This window comes from Prionailurus bengalensis, chromosome B4 (genome assembly GCF_016509475.1).
Source record: "Prionailurus bengalensis isolate Pbe53 chromosome B4, Fcat_Pben_1.1_paternal_pri, whole genome shotgun sequence".
NCBI classification, from domain to species: domain Eukaryota; kingdom Metazoa; phylum Chordata; class Mammalia; order Carnivora; family Felidae; genus Prionailurus; species Prionailurus bengalensis.
This window is the reverse complement of record NC_057358.1, coordinates 120,287,051-120,306,196: the sequence shown is the minus strand read 5'-3', so window position 1 is coordinate 120,306,196 and position 19,146 is coordinate 120,287,051. Positions and strand designations below refer to the sequence as shown.

General features: G+C 35.1%; 2 protein-coding genes across 14 annotated transcripts in view; one reads left to right on the top strand and one right to left on the bottom strand.

Moving 5' to 3' along the window:
* ANKS1B (ankyrin repeat and sterile alpha motif domain containing 1B) overlaps nucleotides 1-19,146 on the top strand; it is a 1,096,782-nt gene that overhangs the window by 289,085 nt on the left and 788,551 nt on the right. For all 13 annotated transcript variants that reach the window (XM_043562285.1, XM_043562284.1, XM_043562283.1 and 10 more), the window contains exon 9: nucleotides 12,294-12,437. In XM_043562285.1, the coding sequence (XP_043418220.1) occupies nucleotides 12,294-12,437 (144 nt within the window). The remainder of the gene's footprint in view (nucleotides 1-12,293; nucleotides 12,438-19,146) is intronic.
* On the bottom strand, nucleotides 16,055-18,609 carry FAM71C (family with sequence similarity 71 member C). The gene is made up of 2 exons (XM_043562292.1): nucleotides 17,150-18,609; nucleotides 16,055-16,436 (listed from the first exon to the last, which is right to left on the bottom strand). Exons 1-2 carry the CDS (start codon nucleotides 17,762-17,764, stop codon nucleotides 16,323-16,325), a joined length of 729 nt encoding a protein of 242 aa, XP_043418227.1. The 5' UTR covers nucleotides 17,765-18,609; the 3' UTR covers nucleotides 16,055-16,322.

Genomic DNA, 19,146 nt, shown 5'->3' with positions numbered 1-19,146 from the left:
GCTATTACATATTGAAAATGGTAAAATATTGCTATCTTATGTTTTGGTTGTGGGGTTATTAAAAGCCTTTTTGGGCCTGTTTCCCTGATCAAACAAACCTTTTATCTTCTGTGTATATGTCCAATGCATATACACACACATACACATGAGCATATACATATTTACATACCTGACAGCACATTAGCATTTCTATTTTATAATTGTTCAAAGAAGAAATTAAAAGTGAGAAAGGACCAGAGTTGTTGAGTCAAAAGTGCATACACAGAATATGCCCAGAACTGTGCTAGTCATTTTTCAGGTTACACAAATAATAGGACATATTGGCTCTATAATCATAAGGATAAGATATACTTTATGTGACATCTAACAGATAGTTCAAAACAATAGATTGAGTTGTCAGGACCGTCTGCACTGTGGAATTCAGAAAAGAGAAATAGTTACTGTATCCTTCATACCTAGCATAGGGGCTTTCTGGTTTATCATCATCATAGCATTAGTTGTAGAAAATTGTGCCTTGGCAAATGTTGAACTTGTCTTAAACTACCCATCCCTCAATAGAACTTCAATTTATTTTTTCTGTGTCATCATCTCACTATGCACTTCCTCATACCTAATTTGCCAAACAGAGTAAGCACTTGGCACTGCCGTGATCATGCAACCCCTCCACTTCACTCTTATTCCCCCTCTTCCCCTCTTGTCAGTTTTTTATCTCATGAGGTACTACTGTTGCTTAACTGCAAGCAGTTTTTTGAATTCTTTCTTCCACAAATGACTCCTTCTTTATGTTCTGCTAGTACTTTGTTTCTATGACTCTGTAAGGCTCATAATTTTGGCCTACTTTTACGTCTAGTTATTTATATACATATCTCTTTACACCTTGAGTTCTGAGTTGATGACATTTGCCTTTCTCTTTCCTCACCCTCAAGTTTAGTCTTATTGACAGTAGTTGTTGAACAACAGATAGCTTAACGATTAAAATTTTTTTTTCAACATTTATTTATTTTTGGGACAGAGAGAGACAGAGCATGAACGGGGGTGGGGCAGAGAGAGAGGGAGACACAGAATCGGAAACAGGCTCCAGGCTCCGAGCCATCAGCCCAGAGCCTGACGCGGGGCTCGAACTCACGGACCGCGAGATCGTGACCTGGCTGAAGTCGGACGCTTAACCGACTGCGCCACCCAGGCGCCCTATGATTTAAATGAATATATTTGAAATGGTGGATATAAGCAATGAAATTTGAATTGAATAAATAAGTAATCAATTAATAAAATTGATTGTATACTTATGTAATATAATTACATTTTATATACTTATATTAATTAAAATTTACCTACAAGGAAACCATAAGTGAACCATCAGCCTTGGATGGTTCACTGATGAAAACCCTTTTAGAAAATAAAGGATTAGCATTGTTCCCAAGTTATTATATGAAGTCAGCATTACTGCAATACTGAAGACAGGAAGAAAACTTTCTTCACAGGAAGAAAACTTTACAACAATATCACTCAGGAACACAGTACCAAAGATTCTTAACAAAACAGTAATAAATAAGTAATATATTGAAAAGATCATGACCAAATGAGGTATATACTAGAAAGGTAGAGTTATTTTAACAATCTAAAATCAATTGATGTGATTTATCATATTAATAGAATAAAGAAGAAAAATATATGATTATATAAACAGTGTAGAAAAAGCATCTATTCATGATACAGACTCTCAGTAAAGCAGAGAATAGAAGGAACTTCCTCAGCTTTATAAAGGGCCTCTACAAAAATGCTATAGTTAACATATTTCATAATGCTGAAAGACTGAGTGCTTTTCTTTTTAATGAACAGCAGTCCAAAGTTTATTAGAGTATAAGATTAGAAAGTAAGAATAGTATGAAAGCTCTTTTTACAGAGAGCAGGCGTTCAAAAGTGAATACCCCAAAAGACTGAACACTTTTAACTTAAGATTGGAGATAGGACAAAGATGTTTGCTCTTACCATTTCTATTCAATATTGTACTGGACATTTTGGACAGTTTAATAAGGCAAAAGCAAGAAAAGCGTACAGATTTTAAGGAAAGGTAATTCACAGATTTTGTGATTGTCTACTTAAAAGATGCTTTAAAAATATGCAAAAAACCAGTCAGAACTAAAATGTATCTTTAGCAGGATGCAAGGTCAATAAATAAAATGAATTCTACTTTTAAATGAATAATTGATGTTGAAATTAATCTGATAGTGGCATTGAAAATGTTTTCCAAAAATGTGAAATGCATGTTTATCCATGTGGATTTTAAAAGGTGTGTACAAGAGTAGTACACTGAAGACTATAAAAACACTGTAGATGGAAATTAAAGAAGACCTAATTTATGTAGAAGTATATTGTATTCATAAACCAGAAGACTAAATACTGTTTAGATATCTCTTCTCCCCAACTTGTACTGTGGATTTAGTGCAATTCTGATTAAAACCCAAGCAGGACTTTTTTTTTTTCCAGATATTGATAGGTGCATTGTAATTTTTTTTTTTTGCAAAGTCAGAGGTAATATAATAGTTAAAACAATTTTGAAAGAGCACAAATTTGGAGGATTCTGATTTCAAGCTTACTATAAAGGTATAATAAGTCAATGTGGTATTGGCATGGGGAGTGAATTACAGATCAGTAGAACAGAATAGAGAAATTGCAAAAATAGACCCACACATATATGGTCTATTGATTTTCAAAAAAGTTTTGGGGCACTTTAATGGGAAAGAGTAATCTTTTCACTGGGGCTAGAACAACTTGGCCCATATTTTAAAAAATGAATCTCAAACTTTACTTCCTACTCTACATGAATATTAACTCAAGGTGGATCAAAGACCAAAATGTAAAAATATAAACGTTAAATTTACAAAAGAAAATATAGGAGAATATCTTTATGACTCTGGGTAAGCAAAGATTTCTTAGATATTAAGTAAATAACACAAAGGATATATAGTGAGAATATAGAATATTAAAAAAGCTTACAACTGTGGACGTTCACGTGCAAAAAAATTAAGCTAGACACAGACCTTAAACTCTTCACAAAGTTTAACTCAAAATGGATCATAGACCTAAACGTAAAACACATAACTATAAAATTCCTAGGTGAAAACATAGAAAATCTAGATGACCTTGGGTATGGTGATTACTTTTTAGATTTAACACTAAAAGTAGGATCCATGAAAGAAATAATTGATCAGCTGGAGTTTCTTAAGTTTAAAAACTTTTGCTCTTAATGAGAGGATAAGCCACAGACAAGGAACAAATATTTGTAAATCATGAATCTGATAAAGGACCATTATCAAAAACATATAAAGAACTCTTTAAGTTCAATGATAAGAAAACAAACAATAGACTAAAAATGGGCCAAAGACCTTCAAAGACAATGAAGATATATAGATGGCAACTAAGCATATGCAAAGATGCTGCACATGTCATCAGGGAAATGCAAAATAAAACCACAAATCAAATCACCTACTAGAATGGTCAAAATCCAGAAGACTGACAAGGCCAGATGCTAAGTGTGTTGATCAAGAGGAACTCGCATTGTTGGTGGGAATGTGAAATGGTACAACCACTTTGGAAGGTAGTTTTGTAATTTCTTACAACATGAAATATATTCTTATTATATGATCCAGCATTCTCATGCCTTAGTATTTACCCAAAGAGTTGAAAACTTATGTCCACACAAACCTGCACACAGACGTTTATAGCAGCTTTATTAATAATTTTCCAAACTTGGAAGAAACCAAGATGTTCTTTAGTAGGTGAATGGATAAATAAACTGTGGTACATCAAGACAGTGGAACATTATTCAGGACTAAAAAGAAATGAGCTGTCAAACCATGAAAAGACAGAAAGTAACCTCAAATATGTGTTACCACATGAAAAAAGCCAACCTGAAAGGGCTACATACCTTATAATTCCAACTATATGACATTTTGGAAAGAACAAAACGATGGAGACAGTAAAAAACAAAAACAGTGGTTGTAATAGAAGGATGAATAGGTGGAGCACAGAGGATCTTTAGGGCAATGAAAATACTTTGTATGATACCATAATGAGGGATACATGTCATTATAAAAAATGTAATGTAAACTACAGGCTTGGGGGTGATTATGTTGTGTGAATGTAGGTTCATCAACGGTTACAAAGGTACCACTATGGTAGGAGATGTTGATAATGGCAGAAACTATGCATGTGTGAGGGTAGGGGGTATAGGAAATCTCTGTTCCTTTCTTAGTTTTGCTGTGAACCATAAACTGCTCTAAAAAAAAAAAGAACCTCTTAAAATTCAAAATAAGAAATCAAATTAACCCAATAAAAATAGGCAAAGGATTTGAAAAGATATTTCACCAAAAAACAAAATAAAAATAAAAAACCAAAAAACTGTATGTATTGCTTCCAAGCACAGAAAAAGACACTTAACATATTAGTAATCACAGAAATGGAAACTAAAACATGTGGTAAGTGTTCCACCCCCATTTCAATGGCTAAAATTCAGTGTTGCTAATAATGTGGAGGCACTTGAACTCTCATATACACCTAATGGGAATGTAAAATGGTACAAACACTTTGGAAAACATTATGACAATTTCTTAAAAAGTTTAAGATATACCATGTGACCTGGCATTTTAGGTATTTACCCAGAGAGAAACAAAAGTTTATGTCCACACACAGACTTTTACATGAAAGTTCACACCAACTTTATACATAATGACCCCAAACTGGAAACAACCTAAACGTCTATCAACAGACAACTGATAGACAACGTCTATCAACAGACAAGTGTAATCAACTTTAACGTATCCATTACATGGAAAACTATCCATTTAATGGAAAACTACTTTTGATTAAAAAGGAATAAACTGTAGATACACGAAAAATAGAGATAAATCTCAAAAACGTTATGCTGAGTGAAAGAAGCCAGATATAAATTACATGCTTATGATCCCATTTTTGTGAAGTTTTAGAAAAGATGTGTCAAATTCAGTGACAGAAAAAAGGTTTCTGAGGCTTTACTCTTAGGGATAAAGTAAGTCTCTAAGGTATTTTGGAACCAAGTTTCCAGGACTTTGAGGGGCTAACTATTGCTAGGGAAACACCATTTCTTACCATTTAATAAAATGTCAGTCATGAGACCCTTTAGATGTACATCAGGGCTCCATAGGCTTAGAGTATGATTGCTAGCATATATCTTGGGGCAGTTGAGATAAAGGAAGTAGATACACAGGATCCTTGAGGCTGGGATAATGTTAAGCTTAAGGTTCTCTTTCTCCCCCAGCAAAGTGTCATCCTTGAGGCAGCTGAGCTCCTAGAGGGGGGTCACTCTGCCAGTTTCGAGGACTTGTCAGTGGGCTGTAGGCAGTAAGGGAATTTAATTTTTCATTTGCCCACATTTAATTTCATTGCCCACATTACCATGGCAAGCAGTTAAACTCCTTACCTTTGTTTTTGGGTAGCCAGGAGTGTCCGAGGACTATCACACATATTCCACCTGGGGTGGGGGGGTGATGGGTATGTGCCAACCTGTATTTTGCCCTCAGCTTGCCCTAAGGTCCCTCATCAGTATACATTTATTAAAAGTTGTCAAACTGTACATTTAAAATGAGTGCATACTATGGAATACTTTAATAAATTTGATTTTTAAAAGGGAAACTCTGAGAATTAGTATTTGTTTCTATAAAATGATCTGTCCTGAAGAATAGTTTAAAAGTTATACATTTTGCTTTTTATGTTAAATCTTGCTGAAAAAACAGAGCTTGACTAAGTTTTTTAAAGTAACCTTAACTTATTTGAACTGTGCATAAACTTGTGCATAAACTTGACATCAGTTTAGACTTCTCTCTAATTTTGCAATAATAAACAGTATCAATTATTAAGCAAGAGACAGATAAGTAAAGTTTCAAGAGATAATAAGAACATGCAAACTGATTGTATGAAAGTAGAATAGCAAACTAAGTGCATTCTTCTTTGAAGCTTTCCAGGTGGCTATGCAAAGGATGTCAACCCTGTAAGCCGGTAGCAGGTAGGGACAAAATTAGCTGGAACTGAGCATTTTAGAAGAATTGCAATGTCTCAAAAAAGGTTAGAGTGGGAGAGAGCCAAAGTATAAGAGACTCTTAAAAAACTGAGAACAAACTGAGGGTTGATGGGCGGTGGGAGGGAGGGGAGGGTGGGTGATGGGTATTGAGGAGGGCACCTTTTGGGATGAGCACTGGGTGTTGTATGGAAACCAATTTGACAATAAATTTCATATATTGGAAAAAAATAAAAATAAAAAAGAGAATTGCAATGTCTCATGTCCTATTAAAAAGAGAACAGCTCTCCTTAATCTATTCTTCAGTATTTCTTGCAACTGAAAATAGTTGTTTTAATAGTAAGTCCATACTTCAGTAAGTGTGAAATACTTTTGATACTGGCAAATCTCCAAGTTTAAAATACTATTTATTGTACAGAAAAACATCATTTTGGTGTGTGGATACTAGGTGGACTCAGTGTGCTCGTTGGCATAAAGACTTGTTTTTCTTCTTCCTTTCTTTTCCTTGAAGGTATAAATGCTATTCAGGATTCCCAGGTAACTCCATATAAATGTGAGAAAAATTTTGTTTTTCAGAGAAGTTAAATATTATAGTTTTTGTGAATTTACACTGACCTGGAGTGACTGTGGTGCAAAGCTAGTGTAGGGTAACACTGCAGAGTTATTTTCAGAAAATCAAACAGATGTTTAAGTGTTGATAAGCTAATGAGGATATTTCATTTGACACTAAGTTTTCTGAGCATTGCTATATATGAAATTGTAGCAGGTGGTCTCTTTCTCAAGACTGAATTTAAGATACGTGAGTTTGCTCCTTTTTGAGTAATATGATCATTGACCTGTATTTGTTCGATCATTGGCACTGTCATAGTTTTGGTGTAAATAAACCAGTTTAACACTTTGCAATTTTCTTTCCTCTCTCAATATCCCAGTAGGCCCTTAGATCCCCAATTTTTAAAATTCTATAAAAAATAAAATATTTTTGATATATCTTTTTCTCTTGTCTTTCAAATTGACAAAAAATAATATTCCCTGTATAAGGTCACTTGTGTAATGGGATTAGTTGTGTAATTTGGAGATAATGTGTATTCCTTGTAGGATGAGTCTTGTCTATTCCATCATCCCATTTCCCCACACACATACCGCTGTCCTATATTCTGGCTAAGTCGAGCCCCTAAGGTCTCCTCCAGGAACATTTGGACAGGACATGGATATCCTTGACCTTTCCCTCCCCCTCTCACCACCATGTTTATAAAGACATGCATTAGAGAGTTGACTGATAAGGATTTAAAGGTCTCTATGAGATCATAACTGGCCCTTAATCCTATATTTTAACTGCATAGATTTATAGAAGTTTAGAGTTAAAAAATAATTTAACGGCCATCAATTACAAACTGTCACATAACAAAGAAATTTCTTTGTGGATATTCTGAACATCTTGAATTGAATATCTCTTGTACCTTTGAAGAGCTCTACTAATTAGGAGCTTGGTTCCATGGTGTGGAAGAAAGATTATAACACCTAGAGTCAAAGGACTTGGCTTATAATCTAGCCTCATTTGTAGGATGATCTTGCAAATTGAATAACGTTGCAAGAGCATCAGCTTCTTCACTTGTAAAATAGGGATGGTCCCTACCCTACTTCATTGGACTATTCTATATCTGAAATCATTTTTTATGTGCATTATTATGTTTATGCCACAATGAAAAAATATGATATATATATCTATAAATACATATCCTCACCAAGAAATCACATTTCTTTAATGTTAGACTGAAATAATTGTTCCAGAAGTATTTTTCTTTGAGTTCAAATTTGTCTTCCCATGGTATTTATGTATTGTGAGTTTGGTTCTTTGTGACAATGTAGAACTGGTCCAATCTTTCATCGACATAATTACTGTGTATTAAACAGGAAAGATAATAGGCTCAAACCATGACAATTTAGGTCTATATTTCATGGAGGAATTTCTGGAACTTTAGGAACACAGTTGGATCTCCAATAAAAATATTCAAAGGTATTTGAAATAAAGGAAGCTCCCAAGTTTAAGTGTGTTTATGGGTTTTTTTAATAAATAATTGAAGATTATATTTAGCTTGATAAAAATCTTTTCCAGGCATATTAAATTGTAAAGCAGCAAGCGGAAAATTGTTTTACACAGTTAATTTATATACTGTCTTTAGGGGGCAGTACTAAACCACTGATAAATTTTGTTATTTCTGCTAATGCTGCTGGTAATGGTTAATATAAAATAAAACCAAAGTAACTATAACGAGATTTGTGATGCAATTACATATACCCCTTAATATTAGTAAAATTTTCTAGGTAGTTAAATGAAAATTATAGTTTGAAATTCACTGATAATTCATTCAATAAATAATTATTAAATTCTATTATGCATACCCATTGTAAGAGATACAAATGTAAGACAATGTTTGCTTTCAAATAACTTACAATTGACTAGGATAAATAAGCTGGGGTTTGTGTGTGTGTGTGTGTGTGTGTGTGTGTGTGTATCTCAGGATAAAGATAATAATAAAAATAGCAATATGTATTTATTATTTTTTATTTGCTAATCACTGTCATGCAATTACTTTAATCCTCATACAACCCTATCAAGGAGGAATTACTATTTTTCCTACTTTTCAGATAAGGAAACTAAGATTAATAAGATTATATGATTTGCTTGAAGTCACACAGCTTGGAAATGGCAGAGACAGGATTTAAATATGTATCTATCCGACTTCATAGATACTTGTTTTTGCCACTATGCCATCTATCATCTCAATGTATATGTGAAATATCATAATACTCAAACACAAAGGGCTATAGACATTTACAAAAGAGCCACATCATTTCTCTTTGTGGGAAATCTGGAAAGAAGTGAAATCTGAACTGTATTTAGAGGGGTCAGTGTGATTATAGGAAGATAATAGCTAAAATCATAGTTAATATTTGTTAAAACTTTATTATGTTTCAAGCACTTCATGTTCATTACCTCATTTAATTATCAGGAAAAAAAATCTGAGAAGAGTCCTGCCATATTATTTTACATTGTGCAGATAAGGCAAGTGGGGCTGACAGTGGTCATATCTGATGAAAATCACCCTAATAAGTAGGCTAATAAGTAGGCAAGGCAAAAATTCAGAACTAATTTTAGAGCCTATATTTTAAACCAGTACAATATGCTTCCTGGAGACATAAGATGGAAGGCATGAATAAATGTATTGAGCATGATTAAGGAAGGATAAGCAGTTCCACTTGATTGGGGTCTGGGTGAGTACAGTAGAGTAAGTAAAAGTGTTGAAAAATAGTTTGACCCTATAACCTTGAGGATTTTGGATATTGTTTACTGCACAGTGAGAAATAATTGGAGATGTATGAGTAGGGAAGAGACAAAAAGAGAATTTTTCTCTGGGGTAGAGAAAGAGATAGAGGAAGTTCTCAGTAAGATTAGATCAAATAATTATAGCACCATTAACAAAAATAGAAAAGAACTGATTAATCTGTGAAATGATAATAATTCTTGCCATGTATATAATGATTTATAGTGCCATGCCATGTCAACATTGATGGCCAAACAAACCAACAACTGATCATGAGTTGGTGAATGAGATGCCTATTGGTTATTTTATTCTGGTTTGTACACAACATTGATCAGACATGAGCAGACATTGATCTTGCTAGAATAAAGTTTTAGATGCCCCAGGATTTTCTCACCAGGGTATCTGTAGGATGAAAAATCCCTGTGATAATCATCTTTTATTACTGATTTGAGAAATGTATTTTTATGAAAGTATGGGCTACTATGTATCAAATTACAGAAAGTTTGGTTGTCACAGATAGCAAATTGCTTTCAGGCATATCCTTATGTAGCAGAAATATATTAACAAATATACTTTTGAAATTTAAACTGCAGTTGCCTCAGCTCAGTTATTCACTATGTTGCTTTTTACAGCAACATTGTGCTGAATGAGAAGCCACGTAACATAGTGGTCAAGGGGGGGTGGGGTCAGCTCTAGAGTCAGGTAGTCTGGATTAGAATCCTATTCTGCCACTAACAGTTCTGTGATCTTGGTTTTACTTGACCTCTCTGTGCCTTAGTTTGTGTGAATAATATGATCTTATAATGTCACATAGTAAATGTTCAATAGATTATAGCTGTTATTATTATTGTTACCTTATAAACTGTAACTGCTTAAGGAGCTTTTTAAATTTTTTTTTTCAACGTTTATTTATTTTTGGGACAGAGAGAGACAGAGCATGAACGGGGGAGGGGCAGAGAGAGAGGGAGACACAGAATCGGAAACAGGCTCCAGGCTCCGAGCCATCAGCCCAGAGCCCGACGTGGGGCTCGAACTCACGGACCACGAGATCGTGACCTGGCTGAAGTCGGACGCTCAACCGACTGCGCCACCCAGGCGCCCCGCTTAAGGAGCTTTTTAAGTTTATGATTTCTCAGTTACTGAAAATTGATGAAGGGAAATTTAAGATGTGAATGTAGAAAAACAAAATCTTATATTTTAAAGTCATATATTTTATTGCTTAAAGGAACAACTTTTTGAGGGGCAAGTGGGCCATTTATAATTTAGTATATACAGTGTCTTAACTTCAATAATCATGATATATCAGTGTTGTGTCCAACTTTCTGAAGACTTTTACCTTTTTTTTTCTTTAATTCAGTTTGCTGAGCATTCACCAAGCTCTTTGAATATGGAATTTTCATCAGTTCTGGCAAAATTCCTTCCATTGTTTCTTTGATAATTTCCTCCCATTATCTACATGGACCTCTTAGTTTGATCCCATAGTTTTCTTAACTTTTATTTTCTTCTCATCTTTTGTTCTATCTTCTAGGGAGTTTCTGCAGCCTTATTTTCCATCTCTTCTATTGGGTTTTATGTGTTTATTAGTTTTGTAGCATTGTTCTTATTTGATGGATGCAAAGATCTTCTATTTCTTTGTGAATACTATTTTTTAATTTTTTCTGTATATTTATTTTGGTCTCTATTAAAGGCTTCCTTCAAATGTGTGATGGTGCTTGGATTCTTGTTCATATTTACCTAAAAAATTAGAAACTGTTTATATGAGTGTAGTTTTTTTGAGAGATGGGCTTCATAGTAGGATTTAAGGCATAGACCCCTATCATTTTACTAGGTACCTATAGATCTTTTTTTCTTGGGAGGTCAATTTCTACAGAGGGGAGTACATTCTCATCTCCTACCTACTTGGGGGATATAAACCTAGCTGCCATGTTCTTTAAGGCAAATGTAGGCAGACCCTGGGGTAGGTTGGGAGTCTACAGCTACTAGATATTCAGTTAATTTATTTGTTTTTACAGACACCCCTCTGTTCACTGTGCATGGATTGTTAGAATTCATAATCCGTTGCTTCAATCTCACCAGAAAATAAACCTCCAATTTCTTGTTAGTGGTGAAGGTTTAGTTTCTTGGCCGTTTGAGAAGATGGGTCTAAGCATCTCTTTCAAATATAGAATTCTTAAGCCCTTTTAATGGTGTCAAGTCATACCTAGACATGCTTCTTATTTCTCCTCCTTGCCAACATTTTGTTTTCAGTTTTCTCAAGTTTGCTAAATCAGGTAATACCTACCCATTTCTTTATCATTCTCTTAAAATTTTCTTGTTATTGCTCTTCTAATCTTTTTCCTGTTGTCCTTGTCCTTATGCTTTAGACCATTTTTTACAAGCCCTTTTCTGTCATTTTAATGGGGTTTGGGAAATAGCAAAAGTAAATATGCAGGTTCAACATGGAAATCCCACTACTAATTTAAAAAATATTACCCTTATTACACGTATAATATAAAGTTTTATGAAGTTCATTTTTTTGAAAAGAAGACATTGTGAAAAAATGGGCTTTTTAGCAATTCCTGTTTCAGTAATGTATCTTCCTGCTACTCATCTGATTGCATTTAGAAATCATAAGATTTTTCTCATTTGTTGCTTTTGAGATATTTTCTTGGGTCATTTTCATGTCCTGTTCTTCATTATGAACCTTTTGTATCCTATCCTTTTTCATCCGTTTTTTCACTTTCAATTTTTTTAAACATTCAGGTTGAATTATGCATGGTTTTTGCTTAGTCACATGGCATAGCCACATAACTATGGTGAATATTAAGCTGATTTTGCTTGCTAACATACACTATAAGAAATTAATGTAATTTGATTGATATTAAGATATCTAGATAACACTGATATAATATATTGGTATAATATACATTTAATTTCAGAGGACTTCATCTACAATAAATCTGTCACCAGGAGAAGTGGAAGAAGATGATGATGATGAAAACACTTGTGGGCCCTCAGGACTCTGGGAAGCATTAACTCCTTGTAATGGATGTAGGAACCTTGGCTTCCCAATTCTTGCACAGGTAACAGTTTGCTTTTCTTAAGATATAATAAAACACCAACATAGTTTATGTTTTTAGGGAAATCTTTTCTCTCTTCCTGGAAATCCAATTACTATCTTATTCACCCTGTAATTTTTCTTCGTTTAAAGGTCAGTAAGATGTTTATCTAACTTGCTGTACATGTATGCATATGCAAATACATATTTTATATCATTTTATGTGGTGGTTTTATTTTGATCATGATGCTACTTCCAGAAAAATTGAGTTGTTTATGAGGTTTTTCATATTTATGATCTAGAAATAGCTCATTTTAAGGAATGCTATTTTCAAATTATAAGTTTTATTAAAATAATAAAAATTATTTACAAGGAAACATATTGGGGCTCTTTAAAAGCATTGTCAGTGGTTTTTAATTTTTTAGCACAATGACACATTGTAGAATAATGTTTACCACTGAAGATTATGTTGTACAATCCAAAATGATACCAGAACACTAAAAACATTGACGATAATTTTGAAATCATCTCATGATTCATTAAGTCAATTTTATTCTATTGTATCACCTTCAAATTCCTATTTATGTTTTGTACCACAAGTCTTTGGAGGAATTTGAGAATTAAGTAAAATTAACCAGAGTTAGGAAATTTAAAGCCACAATGAAAATACGAAAAAACACTTAATACAAAAGACAGTGTAATGGTAAAGGTATGTATGTGTAACTACTTAGTGCATAGGTGGAAAAACAGTCTAGGACAGAAAATAATTCACAGTAATTGTCCAAGATAGTGTTAAATTTCAAAAATACTATATTCTATTTTGCAATAAGTAGAAGCAATTGTGTCCAAGAAAAAAATCATATTTTTCATGTCTTATGTCACAAATTGATCATAGCCACTTAAGTCCCATATGAATTTATTATGGAGATAATCAAATCAGCATATAGTACTTAAGGAATCTCTTCATCTTAACACGAACTATTTATAGGACTTTAAGACAGTATCCTAATCCAATCTGAATCAGAATTGTTATCAATATATACTGGACTATGAGTTCCATAATGGTAGAGACTATGTGTTGCTTAATATCTGTTTCTAAGGCCGTAGTCCCTGACATATTGTCAGTACTAATAATTAGTAAAACAATGAACAATGTGTATGTTAGATGCTTTCATTTCCTCACGTAAAGATCATATCTATAAAGATATAGGAGAAAGAACAGCAAGAAACATTGGTTTTATTTTATTAATATAACCTTATCTGCTTAACGTTTACCAGTAAATTGAATGCCTTTATCTCTTTTTTTTCTGTTTCATAAAATAAAGTATTAGGGCTCTAAGCCATCAATAATATATGACTAGAATTTCCTTCTCTACCACCTTCCTAAACATTTATTTTTTTTCATTTTATTAGGCTTGGTAGTAGGGTTGGTAGTAACTTGATTTTGGTTTACAATTTTTTTATTACTGGATACTTTTATTTGGCCATTTTCCTGCGAAGACTGGCAACTAATATTTAGTAGTTACATTTACTACAAAATGTTTCCCAGGCTGTGGCTTTTCCCTCCTTACATTGTGTGTGTGAGTGTATTCTGTGTACTTTTTCAAACTGTCAAGTTCATTAAACTTCTTAGTCTTATTTTTTTGTTTAATTCACCTTATCTAGAGATAACTCTCATTCCTCTCATTATATCGCATCGTGTTTGGCTTGGGTGTTCTTCTGAAATCTCTTATTTCTGTTGTCCTATTTTTAAAACCACATGACTCAGTTTTGATATTTTTACATATAATGCATGGCAGGAGAAATCTTGATTGCATTATTTAGCTGACATGATTGTCTGCTGTTAAAAATTTATATTTTATAAAAGTATCCTTATTGGTATTTTGTTACTGCATCACATCTATAAATTTACTTGAAATGTAGTATCTTTTTTTTTTTACTGTATTTAATATAATGAATCAAAAGTAGAATTCTTTTACTAATATTCTCATCTGGACTTCTAATGTTTTCACTTTGTTGGTGGACTCTCCTTTAACATATGTTATGTTTTTACGATAAAATTTAATACATTTCTCGTGACATTGGAGATATATCAAATGTAAATTTATCCTACAACTTGCAATAGCTTTGAACTCAGGATTTTCCAGGCCAGCTTCAACATTAAAAATCTTCATAAATTTCATGAATAACAGGATTTTATTTTGAAGCTGTTTTTTTTCAGACCTGAAATATTGTGTGTGTGTGTGTGGTCATTAAAATCATTTAAATATTTAAATATTTGTGATTTTATTAAATAATAAATGATTTAAAAATCATTTATATTATTTAAATATAGTGAGGGGTCATCAAAAAATGAGGCCTCATATGCACAGTGCTTGGCTTAATGATTTTAAGGCCTCATGGAAAACCATTACCTTACAGTCTGGTGTAGGAGCCTTTGGGATCAGTGGAATTAGTATGCTGCTATGCAAATTTCCATATACCCAGACTTTTGGATTCGAATAATATATATTTATTTCACATTTATAACCCTTAATTTAATTGGATCCAGCATATATGTGTCAAATATCTTCTTCATTCAAAGCATGGTGCTAAGCTTCAGAAACATGAGGATTATGGAAATACAGACTTAATTAAAACTATGTGATGTATTACTTTTAGAGTCTTAAATAGATTTTTTACTTGCAAAAATTAGAATATTGGCTGATCCTGTAGATCTTACACTTCTAAGATTATCTAATCTCCAGTTTTTGTCTAGATTTTAAATTGAGCTTTTATTCAGCTCATTTTTCTGTTTTTCTAGTTTTAATATGCCATTTTATCCTTCCATTGTGACTAGATGTTATTTAGAATTCTAAGTTTTAGAATTTAAAAGGAATTGCTTCTTGTAAAAATTTCAAGAAATTTAGAATTTTAAATAACATCAAGGAATTAAAATAAAGGCTTATAGAATATGTTGGGTACTTTAGTATAATTTCAAAGCAGTTAAATAATATTTAAGTTGGGCAAAGAACAAGAATAAAGAGACTGAGGAAATGAAGTTCTTTCTGTAAAGTATAATTAGTTTTTCAACATGCCTGACAATAATATCATCATCATCATCATCATCATCATCATCATCATCATCACTATCATTTGCTTTTGTTAATGGTTATGTATTTAGTAAATTTTAGACTTTTTTTTGGTGAATACATATTGATGATAAATGGAGGAGGGTCTCTGAGGGTAATCTTAAACATTTTATTCTGTCATCTGCATGTAATCACAAATATCAAGTTAAGAGGAAGTTAAAGATAGTTCAGAGCCTGATAATAAATTGCCATTTGTTTTTATTACTACCTTTCCCTATTAACAGAGCATATGTCATTAGAGCAGAGAATCTGAGTCAAATTGTGTTAGGGTGGGTGATATTTCTTTCCTCCACAGTCTTGGATAAGGTGTCCATCTCTGCACCACGTGCAGTATAGGACTTTGAAGCTATTTCCGAAAGAGTCAATCCTGCTGAGTGGAGGTCTCTGACTTCCATCCTGTTCACTCATGTAGCCTTCACTCTGCAAGATTGTAATAAAGGGTCCCAATACTGAGCTGTTAGCTGCCTTTGCAATGGGCTTGCCAGTAGTTTCTGTTCTTGGAATCACCATATTTATTCTGCCCTCTGGGAAGAGGCCAGTATCTCCTACTGATGTGCTGGAAGTACCCTCTCAAGACAAGAAAGGCTTGCAGCCCTTGCTAACAATAGTATTAAGACATGTTGAATGCACCCATTGTGGCTATTCTAGCTGTGCTTCCTCCTGGATCTGTAAAGGCTGCTCCTGTCGCCATCCCTGCCCTTTTATCAAATGCTATAGGCTTTGTGACTGCAGAAGTATGTGAACTCTTGAATGCAGTATGTGTGGGAGGCTTGATGAATTCATTCCTCCCCAGCATAACCATAATAGGTGGTCCCAAACACTGTAGGGTTCATGTGAAGAGTCTTGATGCCAACTTGATCTTGATCCCTTCCATAGACATGAATGACATTTGCCTGTGGGGGAAGACAAACAAGTGAAATAAAGAAAGTGAGGGCAGAAAGGTCTGTTTCTTTTATTCCTATAGCTAAACAACAGGGGCTTATGATAAGAATTTTGAGGTCTCAATCCAATCTCCCATTTGTTGCAGGAATTCCCCTCTTTAGTATCTCTACAATGACCATGATGATCATTCCAGTTTTGCTCATACAATTCCAGTGCCAGTGAGAGCACTGTTATAATTCACCAGTGAATATCCTCATAGACTACTTTTTATACCCTTATGTTAGTATTTCTGCTGGCCAAGTGGTATGCACTTTAATATTCTGATAGCTACTAAACATGCACACAAACACATCCCTCTGCCACTGATGTATGCAAAATCAGTACATGGCGGTAGAGGCATTACATCCCACAACATATCAGCCTACCTGGATGTAGCAGTGTATGTTCAAGAATAGATGGTCAGGATGCCACACATGGCGACACAGTATTGGATATGAAATTAAGAGTTAAGGAAGCTAAGGAAGCTCTGAAATACAGCCTTGGGGAACACTCTGGAGCACTCCCCAATGTGACATGGCCTACAAATGGAGGCTCTTGTGGCCCTGAACCATCTACATGCAATGCATTTTCTAGGTAAGCCTCAGTACCAATGGCTCTGCAGGACTTTCATCTCTTCTCCTTCAGCACTCTGCCCCCATCTTTTAGAGTCTTTGTGCAGACTTACCCCTGGGCTCTTGTTCTTCTCTTCAAACCCAGTTATGTCCAGTGTGTTCCCAACTGGGATGGCCTGGGAACCACTGTAAGCCTCTACTGGTGGTCTCAGAATGTAAACGAGGTTTTCCCAGTGGACAAAAAGATCTCTTGTGTTGGAAGGGGGACACAGCTGAAGGTAAAAAGAGCGGCCAGTGGCAAGCTTCAGGTGGAGCTGTTGCTTTTTACCATTATGGATGGATATCGTTACAAACTTCAAGGGAAGCAGCCTGGTTAGCTCTAAGATCTGTGTAGGCTTGTAACCTTTTTCCGGGGTGGCAGGGCCATATCTGTTATAGTCATCACACATGGCAGCTGGTCGGGCCAGCAGCATGACATCAGGTAGTGTGAGGTGGGGGCTGGTGCGAACGATGCCCACAGTTACCATTCGGGCACGGTTGTGCACATCAATCACTTCTCCTTTTTTGCTGACCTGTATAAAGTCACTCTCAAACATTGGTGCATACTTGAATATACTATACTCCCCCTTGTACAGTTGTTGCTGCAGTTTCCCCATGGAGGTATTAAACATACCCATCGCAGGGCTGCTTTGGGCTGTGTAATGTGGTAACTTAAATTGGCTGTTCATGGCTATTTTTTGCCACGACAGCTCCTAGGGGTCCTCCACACCTTACCACACTTTGCAGGGTGTCCTCTTTCCCTGGTTTCTCTAGCAAGTGGGCTAGCAGTGGTCTTCTCCAAGCTTTTTTGTCTCTGAGCAACTGAGAACAGGGTGGGGGTGCTAATTACCAATTGCTCAGTGCTAGAGACTATTGTATCTGCACCATACTGCGCTCTGCCTAGAGAATGGAGATGTTGGGGTACACAGATGCCAGGGTCCCAGTAGATGTTACCATATGCAGATGTTGAGGAGTAGAGGTCAGGGCTCCAATAGATGTCAAGGTGCACAGATGTTGGGACCCCAGTCGATGTCAGGGTGCACAGATGTGGAGGCCCACAGAGGTTAGGCCCCAGTAGATGCTACAGTGTGCAGATGTGGAGAAGCAAGAGATCCAGGCCCCAGTAGATGTCAGGGTTTGCAGATGCCGAGGCACGTAGATGTTGGGGTTCCAGTAATTGTCAGAGTGCACAGATGTTGAGGCATGCAGATGTTGGTATTCACTTGGAGTGGGGAGGGGCCTCCTCTTGAGCCTGACACACTGGTTCACAATAACCTTTGCTCTTTTGGATTCCACAACTCACCGCCAATTGTATTCGTACTGCTCCTCTCCTCCCAAACCTAAGCCTCCACCTAGGCCTAAACCACCCTGAAGGACCCCTTATGTCCTCTCCTGCCCATTGTGACCTGTGCTTACCCCACACTCCTTTGTCTCTGTCGCCCAACAGCCCCTCCCTCAGAGAAAGGACACTGTCCTCTCCACCTCACCCCACCTGTGCTCAGTACCCCACCCTGCTTGCCACAGCTCAGCACACTTCCCTCCCCCAGGGATCTCCCTCCCTCATCTATGGATCTTAATACATATTGGCAAATTGGTTTCAAAAAGGTTTAGGTAAAGTTTCTGTTATACAGAAAATATACACGTTCTCTTATCCAGTTTTGTAGCCAATTAGAACTAATTGTAGACAATTTACTTCAAAGACAGAATCAGACAAGTTGGTAAATAGGTTAGTACAGGGTGTTTATCAAGGTTTATTGTTGCAAAAAAAGATTATAAACAAGATTAATATCTTACAATAAGGGTTTAGTTAAATAAATTATGGAGCATTCTATGCTAGAATACTCTGCAGTCATAAAAATCATTATGCAGTTCCCTATTTGACATGAAAAGATTTTTTTTCTTAAAAAGAGCAAAGCAAACATTTCAAACTACATAAATTGTGGTCCAATTTATGTAAGATCATCTGTGTGCATGTTTGCATATGAGGGTATGTTCAGTGAAATGTTTAAGGTGCTTATCTCTGGGTGCTGTAATTTTTATTTTCTTTACACTTTATATATATGTATATTTA

Excerpts from the sequence above, each read along its gene's own strand:
- FAM71C (XM_043562292.1), bottom strand. The coding sequence starts at position 17,764 with ATGAACAGCCAATTTAAGTTACCACATTACACAGCCCAAAGCAGCCCT. Across the intron at positions 16,437-17,149 it reads AGAAGAACAAGAGCCCAGGG|GCAAATGTCATTCATGTCTA; the intron begins GTAAGTCTGCAC and ends CTTCCCCCACAG.